The sequence below is a fragment of the Chiloscyllium punctatum genome, chromosome 20 (genome assembly GCF_047496795.1).
Source record: "Chiloscyllium punctatum isolate Juve2018m chromosome 20, sChiPun1.3, whole genome shotgun sequence".
Classification (NCBI taxonomy): domain Eukaryota; kingdom Metazoa; phylum Chordata; class Chondrichthyes; order Orectolobiformes; family Hemiscylliidae; genus Chiloscyllium; species Chiloscyllium punctatum.
Window position 1 is genome coordinate 64,046,633 of NC_092758.1, and position 21,287 is coordinate 64,067,919.

General features: G+C 39.6%; 1 protein-coding gene across 4 annotated transcripts; it reads left to right on the forward strand.

The window, feature by feature from the left end:
- Positions 1-88: 88 nt before the first annotated feature.
- Positions 89-17,410, forward strand: pwwp2a (PWWP domain containing 2A). Of its 4 annotated transcripts, none has more exons than XM_072591030.1 (4): positions 89-439; positions 1,327-1,514; positions 5,715-7,391; positions 16,683-17,410. In XM_072591030.1, exons 1-3 carry the CDS (start codon positions 104-106, stop codon positions 7,375-7,377), a joined length of 2,187 nt encoding a protein of 728 aa, XP_072447131.1. In that variant the 5' UTR covers positions 89-103; the 3' UTR covers positions 7,378-7,391; positions 16,683-17,410. The 4 variants fall into 4 exon arrangements, with proteins under 4 accessions (XP_072447131.1, XP_072447132.1, XP_072447133.1 ...); XM_072591031.1 differs by having other exon boundaries at positions 1,396-1,514; XM_072591033.1 differs by having other exon boundaries at positions 287-439; positions 1,396-1,470.
- Positions 17,411-21,287: the final 3,877 nt, after the last annotated feature.

Genomic DNA, 21,287 nt, shown 5'->3' on the forward strand with positions numbered 1-21,287 from the left:
TTAACCAATCGTCAAACGAGTTTCTCCCGACCTCGGCAGATTGACAGCTACGCACACCAATCGTGAGACCTACAGCGCAAATAGGCCGCCCCTGCCACAGCCGATGGATGGTTCGAGAACACGAATCAGAGAAGGTGACTATGGATTTGGGCCAATAGGAGGATGGCAGGGAGGCAGGTGGTGTTGCAGCGCCCGCCCCGGAGCCAGGCCGGCGAGCAGCGGAGTGGGTGCAGACGAGAAACGGCGCTCAGGATCAGGCAGGAAGCAAAATGGCGGCTGCGGGTGTTGGCGTTGCTGCCGCCGCCGCTGCCGCCTTAAAACTCCTGGCGGGTTCCGAAGTCAGGGTAACGGTGGATCACGTCGTGGACGACGCATTGGTCGTGTCCCTGCGTTTCGAAGAGAAGCTTTTCTCAGGAGTTCTCATGGATATTTCCAGAAGGTACGAGAAAATAAAACACAAAATAACGGGTAGAAAGAGAGGAGAAAAAAGGCACCTTTCTCCCGAGAGGCCTGGAGTGGTACCTGGAGGACGGATGGTGGGGCAGGTGAAGTGTGAGCCAATGAAGTGCCCACCTATGGGCCTAGGGCAGCAGGCGATAGCGGTCGGCACCTCGTCTCCGCGCTCTGCTGCATCCGAATCCCTTGTGGCCGCTGCGTTGCCAAAGGACGTGCAGAGGGAGAGAGGGGGGTTCGTGGGGGCATAGCCCTGCCCTGCCCTGCCCTGCCCTACCCTGCCCAGCCCTGCTCAACCCTGCCCAACCCTGCCCAGCCCTGCTCAGACCAGGTTCCAGCAACTCCCCAGCACAAACCCCAGCACCCACCCCGCCCAAATTCAATGCATCATCAGTCCTCCTAACTTTTTTTGGAAAAAGAAAAATAGAAATGCAGAGAAAGAGCATGAAGCTCCTCAAATGCCTTTCTTTATTTTGTTTGGATTTACTTTTTCAATTTAGGGGTCAATTGCATCTCTAAAGGTTAATAACGTAGTTTTGCGAATGAGACCACTTCTATCTGCACATTTAAAGGAATGAGTTGAAGTACCATAACTCCCTTTTGTAATGTTTTTCAATTTCCATTAAATCGATCTAAAATGAGTTTTGACTAAGTGATTTTTGAGTGCCAGGAAGAATGTGATGTACCTAGACGTTATGCAGAGTTTGTGTATACATCTAAGCAGTGTAATGCAGTCTGTATTTCACATTAGAAGTGAGCCAGGGCTAATAAATAATTCTTTTTTAGTTATACTTGATAATGTATGTCTCTGAAAACAAACTTTGACTCTGCTATTCTGTAACAAAAATACTTTTTAAAAAAAAATGCATACAGGTTGAGCCTCTACTACTCATTCAGGTCAAGGTCTCATGTGTGTGTCTCAAGGTTTTTTCTGGCCTCCAGATTTGCTTTCGAAGTCAACCTTCCTGCGTGTCCCCCCCTCTCAACCTGGTGAGAGCCCAAGATGCCCCCAACATGGTAATGTGTGCTGTTCTTGGATCAAGAGTTGGGAAATTCTTATGGTAGGTGGGGCAGCTCAAGCCTCCCATGCAATATTGAAACCAGTCTATTCCCAGAGAGCAAAACAATTTAGGTTTCCTACTATGTTTCTTACAGTATAACTTTTGTATTTTTTTTGAGATGCTAAATTTTGGAGTGTAGTATCACTATTTTGAGATGTTTTTTGTTTCATATAAATGTTGTATGAGGTGAGGTGGTTGCATAGTGGTAACATCATTAGTAATCTAGAGCTCCAGGCTCAGTTCTGAGGGCATAGATTTGAATTCATCATGGCAGATGGTGAAATCTGAATTCAGGTCAAAAATTAAATTTTAGAATTATAAAATATGCTAGTCTTTTAACCAATTAAAAAAAATGTGGATGCTGAAAATCTGAAACAAAAACTGCTGGAGAAACTGTGGGTCTGGTATCATCTGTGGAGAGAAAATAATTAACACTTTTAGTCAGCTCGGAAGAGGGTCACTGCACCTGAAATGTTAAATCTCCACAAATTCTGCCAGATCTGCTGAGTTTCTTCAAGTTGTTATGTTTATAACTGCTGTTGACTGTCATAAAAACCCATTACTAACATCCTACAGGGAAGTAAATCTACCTTCCTTACCTGATCTGGCTTACGTATGACTCTAGACCTATAGCAATGCAGATTCTTAACTGTCCTGAGTAATTAGGGATGGGCAATAAATGCTGGCCCAGACGGTTACTGTCAATCTTTACTACTCTAACATCAGTTATTCCGTAGTTAGCCAGAAACTAAGGTTCCAGAATCAAGAACTGCTGTCTATGTCCCTTATGCCATTTTTCATCAAAACCTGTGAGTGATTTGTTTAAAGTTAAGCTATAAGTAATTTTAGATTCAGGCTCAGAATTCTGCACTGAGTAACTCTCTTCCTAACTCCTCAAAGTCTGTGAACAATCTTATTCCAACAAACAGATTGGAATACTCTCGACTTGCCTGGATTAACACAGCTTCATTAATACTCTAAGCTTGACACGACTGGGACAAAAACTGTTTGATTGGCACCACATCTGCAAGTATTCATTCCATCCACCACTGCAGTGTTTGACACCTATAAAATGCATGCAAAAATTTGTGGAACCTGCTTTAGAATGTACCTTACCACTAGTGTCCAAGAGGATGAGGGCAGTGGAAACTTGGGAATACCATTACCTGCAAGTTCTCAGTCTCTCACCATCCTTTTTAGAATTTTATTGAGTTTCCTTCTGTCATTAGGGAGGGAATTCCAAGATTTCAACCTAACATGTTGGTGGTGTCCCTACCTCAAATGGACTGCTGTTCCACAAGGATAATTGTGGCTTGAGAATAATGCTAGCCCAGTCAGTTAAGTCTTTATCTTCAAATGAATTTGAGAAAAACCGCTTGCACTTATTTAGCATAATCCATTGTGTTCAGTATATAGCATTTCTCATCAACCTTGGCTGCTGTAAAATAAAGAACCATGCTTCCTTCTCTAGTACATTTTTAATTTTTAAATTTAAAATAAACGTTGAAAGGAGGATTCTTTAAAGTAGCTATCTGCTCTAATTACTGAAAGTACTTTATATGAATTCTTTCTAAAACTTGTTGTTACAGCTTAGAATTGGTTTTATTGGCCATTTCACCCCAATTATTGCCAGGATTAGTATTTTGGGAGCAGAACCAGCCAGCAATTCTTAGAGCCAGGATGCAATGATTAGTGCTACAGTAACTGATATAAATATAACATTGAGAAATGTAAATGGCTACATTTGTCCAGTCAAAAGCCTAATTTGCATTTGTGTACTACACAATTTCTTTATGTAGCAACACCCTCTATTTCTTAACAAATCTGGGTCAGTCCATCCTAAAGCACTACTGTCTGCTGTAGGTCTACTGTCAAAATATTGACCTCCATAACAGCAATGATGGAAGTGAACAATTGGAGTAAAAATCCTCTAGGGAAAGTGAACCCAAATTATAGGCCTTTTTCCAAAGAGCTTTTTTTCTGTAAATGTTTGGGTATCATTTGAATGCGTATATAACACCTGTTTCAGCAGTAATTTTTTCATTTTACTGCATCTTCTGTAATGAAGACGTGATCTTTCTAACATCAGCCAATGTTTCATACCCCGTTTTATAGTGTGGAGATGTCTTGAATGCTATATATTAGAGACTTTTACTACTCCTGATATAATGTGCCCATTTATAGTTGGTGTTTCATCAGCATTAGGATGCAAGCCATGGTCTCAAGCTGGCTTCCATTTTGTTGTCACTGCCATTTCTTTTGCTAGAAATGCGAAAATTTGAAACATCTGATTTTTGGAAGAACGTCAAAGGTGAAATTCTTATCACTTCCATTTCTAGTAGTAGATGAGAACTGAATGTTGGATGTGCTTGGCTTGTATTAATTCTTTTTCAGAAGCAAATGTAAAATATTAAGATTGTAGGACAAGTATATATCAACATAATTGTTAGAAGTCATTGATTTAAAAATGTGCTAAATGAATATTATTGTATCATTTGCAGAATCATCTGGAAACAGGGAGGGGGAGGGGGATGGGTAAGGAAAGAGAGAAAAATGAATGTTTGTTGGTCCACTGAATCAAAGTTTTGTTCCATTAGTCTAGTTTGGGATTTAGGAAACCTGTTTAGCTGCAATTGTATACAGTTTTCTCTCTGTTGAAATAGAGAGTTTCTTAAAAAGTGTGAAAGAAAGATGAAGTAAAAGTACTGTCTGTGATTGGTCCAGAAAAATCATGGGTGAATTAAAAGGCTAACTTCGAGTAGGATTTCTTCTGTTTGTAAGCATCCAGTATGATTCTTTTAATACTATGCATTATATGAATAATTGTTTGAGTTTGAAACGTTAACACACAGACTTAGTTCTTCAGCACAGTTCTGGGATAAATACTATCAAAAATATTCCAAGTAATTTGGGGTTGATTGTGCTGTCAGTGATGAGCTTTCCAATATTGTAAAATTCTGGTGCTACCAGCCTCCAGTTGGAACAATCTAATATAGTTTAAATTAATCCCATCCTCTGATCATAGACTGGTATGTGCCTTTAACTTCATAATGCCAAGATATGAAAATCAGAAGTTGGTATTATTTAGTCTTCACCCGGGAGAGGAGCTACGAGACTAAATATGACATTTCGATGGGCAAGAGGGGGCTGGATTCAAGAAAACGTAAAGAAGATTCAACTGTTCTCAACTCTGCCACGACAAAGTGGACACTTTCATCTTTATTATTAGTGTTTGATTTTATGATGAAGACAGATGAAGAGAGACCAGAATTCCTTATGCATGACATCAGAGTGGGAATAAACAATTTAGCAGGTAGTTATTTTTGAACAAAGCACCATTTATAAGAATCTGTACTGAGGCCATTTGGTTACTTGATGATCTGAGTTAAACTCTTAACGACAAGTTGTAATTAATGTGCATATAAAATTGAATTCGGGTGATAATGTTTAAGTCATTGGATGAGATAATTATCGATTAGCATTGTACCGGCAATCTACTGTTTACTGCAACATCTCCATTTTGGACTTGTGTAATTGCTAGCTCAAATGAAAGCTTATTTAATGGAAGATTTTATAAAGCATTGTAAATTATGGAAAACTTGACACTGCAATTCTGCTCCAATCATCGTCAATTTTTGGTAACAAAGGTTAATTTACCAGGTAAGCAAGCAACCAGAAAGGTCATTTACTGTAACATTCAACAAATTTTCACAAATCCCTTTTCTGGATGTCACTGTCAATGGAATCGAACTTTATTCTAATAGATATCTTTTTAGGTTTTGATTGGTGTAAGACGTTGAACTAGAATAAAGTTTTCCTTTTCAAAGCCATATTGCACTATGTTGGTATATAAGGAGATGTAACTGAATTTTTTTTGCATGTTTATAATCAATATTTGCCTGGAGAATATGAGTAAGTCCAGTTCAGTTAAGCATTCAAAGCTAGTCCCTCCTGACTTTTAAGTGTAGCTCTAGACTCTTTCTTTGTGTGGTATGTCAACAGTTTAATGCACTTGTGATGCACAGTCTGCACTATGGTATTTTTAGCTTTCTGATTTATCTGAAAGATATCTGAATCACTAAGAATGCAAAAAGTATGTGTTGCTTGGAAATGAATGCATTTAATTGTGATAGTAAAGTTGGAGCAAAATGCAAAAACCTGATTTTTAGGACTGAATCCATTTGTGCTATACCTTCTCAGGTTTGGGCCCTATGGAATTCCTGTGACTGTACTTCCAAAAAGGGACTACAAGGATAAAACTGACTTACTGCAACTTCAATGTGAACCATTCCAGCAACAGATCCAGCAAAGTTCAAAATCAGCAGGTACTTGTGAAGCAGCATCTTTGGTACCTTCTACACACCCTAGTGTGGTTGAAAGCCTGTGGACTGCAAAACCTGCACCGTTATTTTACGAAGGAGCACCTTATCCTCCTCCACTCTTTATTAGACATACTTATAACCAGTCTATACCTCAACCTCCTCCAAGAAGGATTAAACGACCTAAAAAGAAAATGTTCAGAGAGGAGTCTACTTCCATAATGAATTCTATTAAACTCCGACCAAGACAAGTTTTATGTGATAGATGCAAAAATAGTATTTCTGCAGATAAAAAAGAGTTGAGAAGGGGCAGCAGCACAAATGACACTTCTCGAAATGAGGACAAGAAACGAAAAAATGACAGTGCGTCTGCAGTATCTAAGAGACTAAAAACCGATCATAAACTGGAAGCAAAAACGCCGTATGATGGTCAGAAGAGAAATACAGTCATTAAAATTTCAAATCTAACTACAGGCAAGGGCAAAGTAGTCAAGATTTCTTCCCAAGTACATAGTTCTAAAGTGCAGTTGAATCCCAAGAAAGTGCTACAGAACAAGAACGTAGATCATGCGAAAGCCCGGGAAGTATTGAAAATGGCCAAAGACAAAGTTCAAAAGAAACAGCAGGAAGTTTCTTCATCTGGTGGTATCATTCCAAAAGTTCATTTTACACGGCGCTTTCAAACCACCAACTCTGGCTCTCTCCCTCCACGGATTCGTTTAAAACCACAAAGGTACAGGAATGAAGAAAATGATTCTGTTTACAAGGCTAAACTTGATAGACTACGCAGCTGTAAGACAGTGTCCAAAGCGCCGCCTCGCTGTACCTCTTCCCGCTCAGCAGGTGAGCAGCCTTCTGAAAAAGATAGTCCCACAAAAGGGTTGGAACAGTCCACTGATGAGAATAAAGACACCAGGGAAATAAAATGGCCTTGTGAGCAAGATGAAAAACAATTGGGGAAAAGGGGCAGAGGAGGCAATATAACTGTTTATATGACCTACAGTCAAAATAAATCTGACTCTTCCGCCTTTTCAGTTTGTAGTAGTGATAGTGCAGATGATATAAAATCCTCCAACTCAGAATGTAGTTCTACTGAAACATTTGACTTTCCTCCAGGCAGTATGCATGTACCTTGCTCTTCCTCCTCAAAAGAAGAAAAGCTCACTAATTCCTTGAAAGTGAAAATCTTTACCAAAAATGTCTCTAAATGTGTGACTCCAGATGGCAAGACCATATGTGTAGGGGACATTGTTTGGGCCAAGATTTACGGCTTCCCCTGGTGGCCTGCCCGCATACTTACTATAACTGTGAGCCGGAAAGATAATGGCTTTTTAGTAAGACAGGAGGCCAGAATTTCATGGTTTGGGTCCCCAACAACATCTTTCCTGGCTCTTTCACAAGTCTCCCCGTTTTTAGAAAACTTCCAGTCACGGTTTAACAAGAAGAGAAAGGGCCTTTACCGAAAGGCCATCACAGAGGCAGCCAAGGCTGCAAAGCAGCTGACACCTGAGGTGCGGGCCCTGCTGACACAGTTTGAAACATGAAAACATCAAAGAAGGTAGGCAAGTCAAGTGGTTGGGGTTACACTAAACTGATGCCCAAATTTAAATATGTATGACTAATTGTAAAACTTCAAATTAGGCATATTGGTTTAATGACTACAATTCAATGTTAGTTTTTAGAATGAGGATGGCTACTGACTATTATAACACTGAGGGTAAAAATCTACTTAATTTATCAATTTTCAGCATTTTAAGAGCAGGAATTTGGACAAATAAATCGAGTTTAGATCCAATAAGTACTCCAATTTCGTTAAGCCCAGTTGCCTTAAACATTTCACAAGTTAGATGTGTAGGAGCTGAAACCTTGAAGGACAGTCTGCTGGCTGTTTTATTGTGTTGTTTGAGTTCCTTTCCTCTCTTGAATAGAATGCTTATTTTAAGTTTCTGCTTCTCTGGACCCTCCATGGAAAAGCATTTTAAAAATTGGCTCCAAAACTCTGTACACATCGAGATGGCCCTTGTCTTTTTACTTTATCATTTCTAAAAAGCTTCTTTTTTGAAATTCTTTCTAGTTCTAAGGATCAAAGTGAGCCATGGAATTGATTGGTACACGTGTACTTTGAACAACTCCAGTGCTGTTATTTGGAGTAATAGTTGTTAAAACTGAAGCTGGCTTATTGGTTCATGGATAACTGTCTCCATAATGTATGCTGTAATGATGCTTTAGTGATTTTCCTAGTTTTTTGCTTTTTTTTAAAAAAAATACTTGATACAACTAATGTGTAAAACAGTGATTCATGCTAGATAGTTTCTGAAATGAACATTAGCTGACGAGAAGTCACCATCTGTTTCAATGTGGTGTTGAAAATGCACTGAAGGTTTGAATTCCGTTTATCTGGCTGAACCATGCAGCACAAATTTAAAGGACTAAAATTGAAAAATCTAATTGTTACAAAATTTAAGCCATTCAATCAGAATCCTCTTAAAACCAAATTATCACTGATGCTTGTAATGCTTAGCAAATCAAGTAGCATCTGTGGAAAGGTAAAGTTGAGTTAGGATGGATAAAAAGTTTAAGGGCTCTTGTAGTGTCCCTGCTTTGGGGCCGAAGAACTGGGTTCAAGTCCCAACTTCTTCATTATATTGTTGAACAGGTTGATTAAAAATATCTATAGTTAAGATTATTGACCTGAAACATTAACTGTTTCTTTTTCCACATTTCATAGCTGACCTGTTAAGTGTTTTCAGTACTTTGTTTTTAATCCATCTTCCTATTCAAGTGATGAGATGGGGAAAGATACAAGCTACCATGAGCAGTGTCGATGAAAGCAATTTCCCTTTTGCTGGAAAAGGAAATGTTGCCCATGTTTTTTGTCTTGCAGTCAGCAGGAAAAATACATGATTTCAGATTATAGTAGTCACAATGATTCACACAATAGGAGAAAAAGATGCTGATTGGCTGAGTTCACATTAAGAAAGCACATAAGCTCTCCAAGCTTCTGGGAAGATACAAAAAGATGTAAGGCTTGAACATATTAATTTTTTTGAAAAACACTTTGACCTGAGGGGGGGCATGGCTCAGGTACTGGCAGTTAGGATCAAGTGAATATCTGGAGGTATGCAGGAACTACAGGAGTTTACTGAAGAAGGAAACCAGGAGGACAAAAAGGGAACACGCAAAGCCTTGGCTGAAAAGATTAGGGTGAGTTTAAGTATCCATTTTTAGTGGAAAAAAATAACTAACTAGAGAGAAATAAGGCCCCTCAATGACCAAAATGGACATATGTGCAGAACCACAGGAGATGGGCAAGGTTCTCAATGAATATTTCTCCTGTCTTTACCGTGGAGAAAGACATGAAGATTTGGGAGAGTTATTGATGATGTCTTGGGGACAGTCCATATCACAGAGGAGGCTGTGTTGGATATATTAGAATGTATGAAAGTGGGTAAATGTCCTTGTCCTCACCAGCTTTATCCAAGAACACTGCGAGAAGCTAGAGAAGAAATTGTGGGAGCCCTGACTGATGCAAAAATATCGTTAGCAACAGGTGAGGTCCTGGTAGACTGGAGGGTAGTGAATATTGTGCTGTTATTCAAGAAGGGCTGCAAAGAAAAGCCTGAACTATAGACCAGTATGCTAAACATCTGGGATTTGTAAGTTATTTGAGAATATTCTGAGAGATAAGGTATATGTGCATTTGGAAAGACTGGGTTTGATTAGAAGTGGTTAGCATGGCTTTAATTGGGAGACCATGCTTCACAGATTTGTTCGAGTTCTTTGAAGTGACCAGGAAGGTTGACGAGGGCATGGCAGTAGATGTAATCCATATGGATTTCAGTAAGGCCTTTTGATAAGGTTCTACATTGTAGGTGGCTCTGGAAGTTTAGATTGCATGGAATCCAGAGTGAGCAGGCAATTTGGGCACAATTAGCTTGATAGTAGGAAGCAGAAGGTAAGAGTGGAAGGATGCTTGTTGGACTGGACCCCTGTGATTACTGGAGTGCCTCTGGTTGATGTTGGGCCCATTGCTGTGTAATCTATGACAATGATTTGGATGAGAATGTACAAGGCATGAATAAGTTTGCAGATGATACTAAAATAGGTGGTATCGTGGGCAGTGAGGAAGGTTGTCAGAAGTTGCAGTCGGACCATGATCAGTTGGGAAATGGACTGCAAAATGCAAATGGAGTTTAATATAGATAAATCTGAGGTCTTGTAATTTGTAAAGTCAAATCAAGATAGGATTTTCATGGTGAATGGTAGTGCCTTAAGGTGTGTAGTGGAACAGAGGGATCTTTGAGTTTAGGTTCTCATTCCTCTGAAAGTAGAGTCACAGGGCATGAAGGAGGCCTGTGGCGTCAGGGCATTGGCTTTAGAAGTTGGGAAGTTATGTTGCAGTTATACAGGACGTTGGTGAGGCCACACTTGGAGTATTATATTCCGTTTTGGTCACCTTGTTATAGGAAAGTTGGGGAATTGGAAGACTAGAGGGGAAAGTGTAAAAGCGAACTGGAGGGGCAACTTTTTTAGAGTGAGGTATGCATATGGAATGAGCTACTAGTGGAAGTGGTTGAGGTGGGTACATTAATATTAAAAAGGCATTTTAACAAATACATGAATAGGAAAGGATCAGAAGGATATGGACCAAATGCAGGGAAATGGGATTAGTGTGGACGGATGTTTTGGTCAGCATGGACCAGTTTGGGCCAAAGGGCCTGTTGCGTGCTGTAGGATTCTTACTCTAAAATTGGTCTACCTTGCTTCTTGCAACTGCTACAATCCTTAACTGAGTATCTCAAATTGATAATATAGTTGTTAGCTCACTGTTGTTCAGCAAGTGTTACCCAATTGCAGAATCACTTTAACCAGTTGTTCTGGATTTAGATAGCTTGGCTGCTCAAGAATGGTATCTACTTAAGCTGTTTTTCAAACAACCAAAGAAAGATGCTATTAGATTCAAACAGCTGATTATTAGAATTATTGCCATATGCACCTAAAAGCTCAATGGCACTGAAATTCATATGGGAGTTGCTGAATTGGGTGACTGGCATCCAGTTAGTAGAAAGTACTTGCTTGATAGCAGCATGAAACACCTTTTAACCTGATATTGCAAAAATTTGAACACTGCTTTTCAGGGTAATAAGAAACCTGGCAATTTTCAGGTCTGCTTGCAAGTTTCTGGTAATAGTGATTTTTATTTTGCAGAAAACTGCATGTATGTTCAAGCCTTGAACCTTTTTTTATTGAACTACCAAGAGGATGAGAAGTTGATATGTCCTGGCACTCTTTTACTCCTGTCCATAAATCGATAATTTGAAATTTGACATTTGTCCTAATAAGTGCAAGATGAACAGCTTCAATATGTCTCTAGCATTATTCAAAATTTGTATTGACTCTGGAACATTGCTATTCAATTGATTGCCATGTTTACCTATTATTACTATAGAGTCATTGAGATGACAGACCCTTTGGTCCAACTTGTCCATACCGATGAGGTAGCCCAATCTAATTTAGTCCCATTTGCCAGCACCTGGCCCATATCCCTCCTAAACTCTTCCTATTCATATACCCATCCAGATGCTTTTTAAATGTTGCAATTGTACCAGCCTCCTCTTCCTCTGGCAGCTCATTCCATACATTCACGTCCCTCTGTGAAAAATTGCACGCACTGTTCCAACAGTGGGCTAACCAACATCATGTACAATCACGAACCCCCCAACTCCTGTATTCCATGCTCTGACCAATAAAGAAAAGCATACCAAACACCACTTTCACTTTCACTATCCTATCCAAATGTGACTCTGCTTTCAAGGAGTTATGAACCTGCACGCCAAGGTCTTTGTTCAGCGACACTCTGCAGGATCTTACCCTTAAGTGTGTACATCCTGCTAAGATTGGCTTTCCCAAAATGCAACATCTTGCATTTATCTAAATTAAAATCCATCTGCCATTCTTCAGCCTATTGGCCCATCTGATCAAGATCCTGTCGTAACCTAGGGTAACCTGCACGTCAAAAGTAACTGATTATTGGTAAAGTGCATTGTAATGTTCCGTAGTCTCAAAGGACACAAATGTAAGCTATCTTTTTCTCCATGTAATGTTGGTTCAAGTTGCAAAACCTCTGGATATACTGAGTAAGAGAAGTGCTGAATGAAATGAACGCAGAATCTTTAGCTGTGATGCTGTTCATACACAATGAAAATATCATCATTACAACTGTTGCCTAAATTTCATTATGAAAAGAATGGAAGAGTGAATTCCTGCTACTATCTTTGCTTGAGTCGCATGTTCAATGTTACTACTTGCAAATTAAGCTCTTCAATATTCAGAAGTCTACTGATCAGGGCACTGCTTACTTTAGAAAGACTGTTAAATGCACATTCTTAGTTGTTCTGAACTCGCTTGATGCTTCTAGCATCATAAGACATAGGAGTGGAAATAAGGCCATTCGGCCCATCGAGTCCACTCCGCCATTCATTCATGGCTGGGCATTTCAACTCCACTTACCCGCATTCTCCCCGTAGCCCTTAATTCCTCGAGACGACAAGAATCTATCAATCTCTGCCTTGAAGACATTTAGCGTCCCGGCCTCCACTGCACTCTGCGGCAATGAATTCCACAGGCCCACCACTCTCTGGCTGAAGAAATGTCTCCGCGTTTCTGTTCTGAATTGACCCCCTCTAATTCTAAGGCTGTGTCCACGGGTCCTAGTCTCCTCACCTAACGGAAACAATTTCCTAGCGTCCACCCTTTCCAAGCCATATATTATCTTGTACGTCTTTATTAAGTCTCCCCTTAATCTTCTAAACTCTAATGAATACAATCCCAGGATCCTCAGCCATTCCTCATATGTTAGACCAACCATTCCAGGGATCATCTGTGTGAATCTCCGCTGAACACGTTCCAGTGCCAGTATGTCCTTCCAGAGGTGTGGGAACCAAAACTGGACACAATACTCCAAATGGGGCCTAACCAGAGCTTTATAAAGTCTCAGTAGCACAATGGTGCTTTTATACTCCAACCTTCTTGAGATAAGTGACAACATTTGCTATCTTAATCACGGACTCAACCTGCATGTTAACCTTTAGAGAATCCTCGACTAGCACTTCCAGATCCCTTTGTACTTTGGCTTTACGAATTTTCTCACCGTTTAGAAGGTAGTCTGTGCTTTTATTCTTTTTTGCCAAAGTGCAAGATCTCGCATTTATTCACATTGAATTCAATCAGCCATTTCCTGGACCACTCTCCCAAACTGTCTAGATCCTTCTGCAGCCTCTCCACTTCCTCAGTACTACCTGCCTGTCCACCTAACTTCGTATCATCTGCAAACTTTGCTAGAATGCCCCCAGTCCCTTCATCCAGATCATTAATATATAATGTGAACAGCTGTGGCCCCAACACTGAACCCTGTGGGACACCGCTCGTCACTGGCTGCCATTCTGAAAAAGAACCTTTTTATCCCAACTCTCTGCCTTCTGTCAGATAGCCAATCCTCAATCCATCCCAGTAGCTCACCTCTGTGCAGACACATCAGTCCTGTGTTGACTTGTATAAGATGGTGGGAGTGGGTTCCCTTCCCTAATTGAAAACCTGAATCATTTGGGTTACATTTTAAAAGCAATGCAAAATAAAACTTCCCCCTATCAGAGCATCTCAGTGTTAATGTCAATAGGGTTTTTTTTACTGTGACAAATGACCATTTTGCATGCCACCCAGGGGTTTGACAAATTCAGTTAAGTTCATTAGTTGCAGGATTGAGTCAAGCAAAATCTTTTCACAGGATGCTTGGTCAGCAGGTCAGGATTGCTGAGTGAAGTTGAAGACTAGAATTGTGCCATCCAGTCCCCTTGCTGTTCTTTTTTTTAATATATTGTTATGCATTAAAAATCCAAACTCAGTTTGGAAGTGTGTACAGTACTGGACCAGACTGTTAAAGTGTAACAATGTTTTTCTTGATGCTTTCCTTGTAAGATATTGCTACTTCAGTAATTAAACTTTTTAAATCTCAAATGTGCAGAGCAATAACCATTTTTCAATATTTCTGTTCAAATAATTACTTTCAAAAGTGTTAACATTACCACAAAATGCACAGTGAAATAAAACTGCTTAAAACTGAATTCTTAAACTAAGTTTTTCAATTGTTTGGGAATTAAGTTCTTTAATCCACCTACTTCTAAGTTTCTTCCCTCCTGGGTTAGATGGTTGTTGAGCTGATAGTGAGCCTAGTCTATATGCTACAGTTCCCCATGCAGCCTGGAAATTGGGTCAATGAAGTACTAAATTTTCCTCATTTGAAAGTTTCAGCAATGCTAAGAAATCAAAAACGTGCTACATTTCAGGGGTTGGATTTAAGGATGCTCACTGAAGATTGAAGGAATTTGGTTTTAATTCTTTGACGTCTCCCCTTTTTCTGGAAAAGAAAATGGCTACAGTGAAGTAATACTTAGTGTGTTTGTTTTGCTAACTTTTCATGAGTGTGCTGTGCTTGAATTAAAATGGACATGATCATGAGTGCTACATCACCATCATCCAGATTTTTTTGGTAAAAATCAGTTCTACTTTTGCCAGACCAAAAGCATAGCTGTTGAAGGAATGCTAAGTTGCTTTTATTGATGTGGTAGTTACATTTACTGATACAAACTGTATCTACCCTTCTGCTTTGAATATATCATTTGTAGTGCATGAAAACAAATTCTAAAATCTGAAGTTGTAGTGTAGAGAGAAACCTGTATAGTTGTGATCTTGTACCGTTTAAATTAAAATTACAGAAGCTACCAAATTAGTGTTACAAGCAATGCTGGGCCTTGAGTTCTACATCATTGGACTACACAATAATATTGAAATATTCTACAGGTCAGGAATCCTTTATTTGGAAACCTCAGGACCAACTGGTTTTGGATATAGTTGCCCCACTTATAGGTCCATATAGGCCTAGAAGGGAAGCAGGCGTCATCCTCTCTCCACCACCACATGACATATTAGGTTCAGGCCTTTTGGGCAAAACAGCATTTCTAGGTTTACTCAGGCTAAGCAGTGAAACTTTTTTTCCAAAAGTCCGCACTCAGCATGTCTACAGGTCTGCTCAGGCCTACTTTCCAAAAGACCTTCAGTTTTTGTCTTGGTTTTCAGACATGCAGATAAAGGATACCAACCTGTAAATTTATAAATGGATAAAGTAAAATGATTGATATATAGGGAATGTTCAAATAATGCTGCGGAAAGAATAGACCTACGTACAATCTGGACACTGATAACCTTTTCATTGTCGGCTTTATGTACAACTCTTAGGCAGTGCAGGAGTTATTGAGGTTCCTGCCTTCTGAACCTCATCTGAGGCATGATGACCATCAGGTTAAACTCAACGGCTAGTCATCTTTCTCTATCGAGAGCGCAACCCTCTGATCCTTTGGAACTGTAGTGACTTTAAAACTATCTTCTATCTGAAGATAAAGTTAACTATCTGTTGAAATAAGGAAGGTTGGTAAAACTTAAAATTTGACATCATACCACCTAAACTCAACCTGAATTTCTGTATTTCGTTTCCTTCTGGTTTCTTGTTGGTTTAGCAAATCACTTTGTCTCTGGTATTGTACTATATGGGTTATGCATATTTAACATTGTTAAATAATACAAGTATAAAAATAAAAATCCTTGGATATTACACTTTGTTTTAATATTCTACTGCAGCTTCCATGGTACTTAATTTCAAGACGCAATGATGCATCTTTTGCCATAAGAATATAGTATGCATTCAGGCCTCAGGACACAAGTATATCGGAGAACGAAATGATTCCACATCTAACAGAACCTATACATCATCAGGCCTATAGAACCGTGAAATTTCAAATCTGACCTATAATTTGTATGGATAATGTATACTCATTGGAGTTGAGATACTATGAGATAAATCGTAGTGACTCGATCAAATAGCATACCCCGATTCACAAATTATCTATCAGAACAAATCATTACCTTTTTAGTTACTTGTATTAACAATAATGCATGTCTGGCAAATTACTGGATTATCACTTGGATATGTGCTCAAATGAAAAGTGGACAGTCAGCCTTGCCAAGTTGGTATTCTCTACACTAGGGAACAGCAGTTCAGTTAACTTTTTTTTTTACCTCTCCCCAATTTTCCTTTCTTGTCAGCATTTTATTCTCAGTTTGTAGAATATTTTAATTGACAACATTGCATGACATACTTTAGAACACTTACCAGGCATGGCATTTGATTTTCATTTTCACTTCCATTTCTGAAATACCAATTAGTATTTAGCACTTATTCTTCAATAGTTGTTTCCTCTTGTCCATTAGATCCTGTATATTGAGTTGGGAAAAAAATTAGTGAGGGTTAACATCTCGTGGTTAGCTGTTTGTATTTCATTTTGAACTTTGAGGTGATTTGTGACCCAAATCAGTTTGACAGCTCTACACAATTTCTTAGTGCACTGAACCTTCTGGTTACAATTGAAGTAACTTAGACATTTGTCCACATGTTTTTTCCCCCTCAAATCAGAAGAGTCTCAATTCTAAGTTTTAGTCATGTTTTCTCTGTGCACTTGTTTAAAAGCTAGTGAATTCTCTGCCAACTATTCCTCTAAGGATGACATCTACCTCTTGCCAATTAGTCATATCAAGAAAACTAACCATAGGTTATGATCTACAAATTAAAAGTCTCAAATCCAATTTCACACATTACCAAGAGATGACAGCTATTTCAAATAATCACAATAATTGATCTGCACTTAAATACAGTGTCTTGAATAGATTTGATCAGCAGTTATCATTTTGACATGTGATGTGTAACATTCATTTTGTTTGACTGTTTGTTTTCCCTTTTTAGCCTGTCGACACTAAAGGTTCTGGCTGCTGTTTAAGATGTCCACTACACTGCCATTTGTTGGGCTGCAACGTTCAGACACCCAATATGCCATCTTGTCCGAAGTTTGTGGGGAGGGTTGCTGGAGAGAAAATTAATGACTGTCTAGTCATAACTGAAATAAACATGACACTTGTACCTATTGTACATTGCTTTCTCACATGGAAAATGGAAGATATTTTTTAAAAAAGATTTTGCAATTCTTAATGCATGTTGAGATTTTTCTGACACACAAGTATATATGACCCACTTGAAATGGCAAATTCTTTCTTAGAAATTCTTTTCATGTGATGTGCCCTGTTTAAAACGTGGTCACTGGATGAGTCCACAGGTAAATGAACCCGGACATTTCTTACAAGTACTGTAGTCCTTTTTTTATTTTTTATATAAATCCTGAGAGTTGGATTTTAATTATGAATTCAGTTTTAGAAATTGAACCATTTGTCAGGGATTTTTTTACATGTAGTACTGTATTTGCTCTCCATTGGTTTTGCTTAGTTGCTTAATATTTAAGCTATGGTCCACATTTTAGTTTTGTCTTCATATCAAAAGGAGCCCAATGTCAATTATTTTGTGGACTTGAATACCTTTTAATTATGTGATTCAGCTTTAAGGTTTGCATAAAATTGAATGTTTTAAGAATGTGGTGTAAAACAATTATTCAAGAGATTAAAATTTAGATTGTATTATGATTGATTTTGGGTCTTTATGGTGAACCATTAAATCAGAGTAATGAGATTCACATGGCCCAAAATACATCCGAGATATTTCTTGACCTTGACTGCAGTTGGTAGTGCTGCGATCGACTAGGTTTAAGTTGAGCAAAGACTTGTGGGGTTTTTAATGAGCAGAACAAATAGAAAGTTTCATTTACATTACATAAAATATAATTCTCATTAAGGTTTTCATGCTTCTAAACACCTGTGTGAATTGTATAACAGTACTAAAGCCTTGCTACTATCCTTTTCTGTCATTCCAAAACAAATCTTTTGGGAATCACCTGGAAAGGACTCTGCAATGTGCTTGAGTTGCACAACAACCTAGACCACAAAGTCATCAGCTGAGGGGAAATGGGGATTAATAACAGCCAAATTAGGGCAGGCATTTTCACTGATGAGAACTAGCATATTATTCAGAAGGTACCGACTTCACTAGATGGTTGAGATAATGGCTAAGGCTTTCTTCGAAGACAGTTACAAACTTTAATGTTAAGGGAGTGCATATTATGGGTAGTCAAATGCGGCCTGTACCTACAGCCCTAAAGACAACTGCCCTCGTAGCTTCTACATCAGTGTCTGCTGAGAATCTGATTAGTCACCCTTCTGAACAGGCCATTTGTCAACTGTATGTACATATGTTATATCTGGGGAATTCCAAACATGCCCCTAGTGGAGCCCTGAAATGAAGAAGGAGCAGCCCTCTGAAAGCTAGTGCTTCCAAATAAACCTGTTGGTCTATAATCTGGTGTTGTGTGATTTTTAACTTTGTACACTCCAGTTCAACACCAACTCCTCCAAATTATGACAAACCTTTATGCACTTCTGTAGCCCCGTTATTTGAGGAACCCACATCAGATGCCCTCAATAACTACAGTCCTAAATTTCCAGGCCAGCAACTTGTAATATCCACTCCCTTAACATTCAAGTTACTGTATCTATGACGATCAGAAAAGTATTGTGCTAATTGCCCATAGAAAGACATTTTAAGTTCATGTTTCCATTCTATGTGACATGGGCAATGCCCTCCGATTATGATTCATGATAGCAATCTTGAAGCATTACAATATTTTTAATCAAATGGTTCAGACATGTTATCGACTTGAACCTTGGCATCAAAAGCCCCCTCCCCCCCCTTAAATAATTGTACACAGCTCAACGAGGTCAATTATACAGTACACCATACGATTGCTCAAAATATATTTCTGATGCCTTGACTGCTCCAGAGGAGCCTTACAATGTGGACCACAGAGGACACCTGACATCAACGTCTGCTGGACTTCAACAATCGTGAACATGAAGGAATTGCTTACCACCACCGCAAATCAGGATAACCAGGAGAAACAGAAGGAGGACAGACTGTGGACAAGTTCTCCCTGAGGCCACAGCTTGGCAGAGATAGGATGGTGATGAGTGACATCTTCAAATGTGTGGGCCACAAGAGCTATGTACTGGACCATCATTATCTGCAAGCTTTTGCCAACTTTGATTATGTAGCCACCATTTAGAGCCCTCTCATTAAATACACCCTCCACCCCAAAAAGACCAAGAGGTATGGAATTTTCTCTCAGGTTGAAAAGATGGTTACATCTGAGGATAATGGTTCTGGACAGATGCTGAAGTAAACGAAGCTATCATAAGCCATCTCTCTGCTCCTTACCCACTCCTTGGCCAAGCTGCTTGACAATTCATCTACAGGTTGGACGTTGGATGCTAAATGTGTATTCATATGATATTGCCATAAGAACATAAAATCATGCCACATTTTACCATCCAGTTACGATCGACCTATTAAGGGCAATAATATAGGAAAGTTTCTCAGTCCCCTTCATTCAACAACTGCCAAACATGAAGTCTAAGAGTGCAAAATAACGACTGCAAGCTGATATCTCAACAAAGGTACATAATGCACACCATAATCATAGAGTCATAGAGATGTACAGCATGGAAACATACCCTTTGGTCCAACCCATCCATGCCAACCAGATATCCCAACCCAATCTAGTCCCACCTGCCAGCACCTGGCCCATATTCCTCCAAACCCTTCCTATTCATATACCCATCCAAATGCCTTTTAAATGTTGCAATTGTACCAGCCTCCACCACTTCCTCTGGCAGCTCATTCCATACATGTACCACCCTGTGTGAAAAAGTTGCCAGTCAGGTCTCTTACATCTTTTAACTCTCACTCAAAACCTATAGTTTTGGCCTTCCCCCACCCCAGGAAAAGACTTCGTCTATTTATCCTATCCATGTCCCTCATAATTTTGTAAACCTCTGTAAGATCACTCCTCAGCCTCTGACATGTCAGGGAAAAAAGCCCCAGCCTGTTCAGCCCCTCCATATAGCTCAAATCCTCCAACCCTGGCAACATCCTTGAAAATCTTTTCTGAATCCTTGCAAGTTTCACAACATCTTTCCGATAGGAAGGAGACCAGAATTGCACACAATATTCCAACAGTGGCCTAACCAATGTCCTGTACAGCTGCAACATGACCTCCCAACTCAACACTCTGACCAATAAAAGAAAGCATACCAAATGCCGCCTTCACTATCCTATCTACCTGTGACTCCACTTTCAAGGAGCTATGAACCTGCACTCTAAGGTCTCTTTGTTCAGCAACACTCCCTAGGACTTTACCATTAAGTGTATAAGTTCTGCTAAGATTTGCTTTCCCAAAATGCAGCACCTCACATTTATTGGAGTTAAACTTCAACTGCCATTTCTCAGCCCATTGGCCTATTACAAGATCCTGTTGTAATCTGAAGTAAGCTCCTTCGCTGTCCACTACACCTCCAATTTTGGTGTCATCTGCAAACTTACTAACTACCCCTTATGCTCGCATCCAAATCATTTATGTAAATAGCAAAAAGTAGAGGACCCTGAACCAATCCTTGTGGCACTCCACTAGTCACAGTCCTCCAGTCTGAAAAACAACCCTCCATGACCACCCTCTTTCTTCTACCTTTGAGGCAGTTCTGTATCCAAAATGGCTAGTTCTCCCTATATTCCGTGAGATCTAATCTTGCTAACCGGTCTCCCATGGGGAGACCTTGTTGAACACCTTACTGAAGTCCATATAGATCACATCTACCACTCTGCCCTCATCAATCCTCTTTGTTACTTCTTTAAAAAACTCAAATCAAGTTTGTGAGTAATGATTTCCCACGCATAAGGCCGTATTGACTATCCCTAATCAGTCTTTGCCTTTCCAAATACATGTGCATCCTGTCCCTCAGGATTCCCTCCAACAACTTGCCCGCCCACCGACGTCAGGCTCACCGGTCTATAGTTCCCTGGCTTGTCCTTACCGCCCTTCTTAAACAGTGGCACCACGTTAGCCAACCTCCAGTCTTCCGACACCTCACCTGTGACTCGATGATATAAACTTCTCAGCAAGAGGCCCAGCAATCATTTCTGTAGCTTCCCACAGAGTTCTAGGGTACACCTGATCAGGTCCTGGGGACTTATCCATGTTTATGCATTTCAAGGCATCCAGCACTTCCTCCTCTGTAATAGGGACATTTTGCAAGGTGTCACCATCTATTTCCCTAAAGTCTATATCTTGCATAGCCTTTTCCACAGTAAATACTGATGCAAAATTTTCTGTGGCTTCACACAAAGGTCACTTTGTTGATCTTTGAGGGGCCCTATTCTCTCCCTTTTGTCCTTAATGTATTTGTGAAAACCCTTTGGATTCTCCTTAATTCTATTTGCCAAAGCTATCTGATGTCCCCTTTTTGCCCTTCTGTTTTGCCTCTTAAGTATACTCCTACTGCCTTTATATTCTTCTAAGGATTCACTCGATCTATCCTGTCAATACCTTACATATGCTTCCTTCTTTTTCTTAAT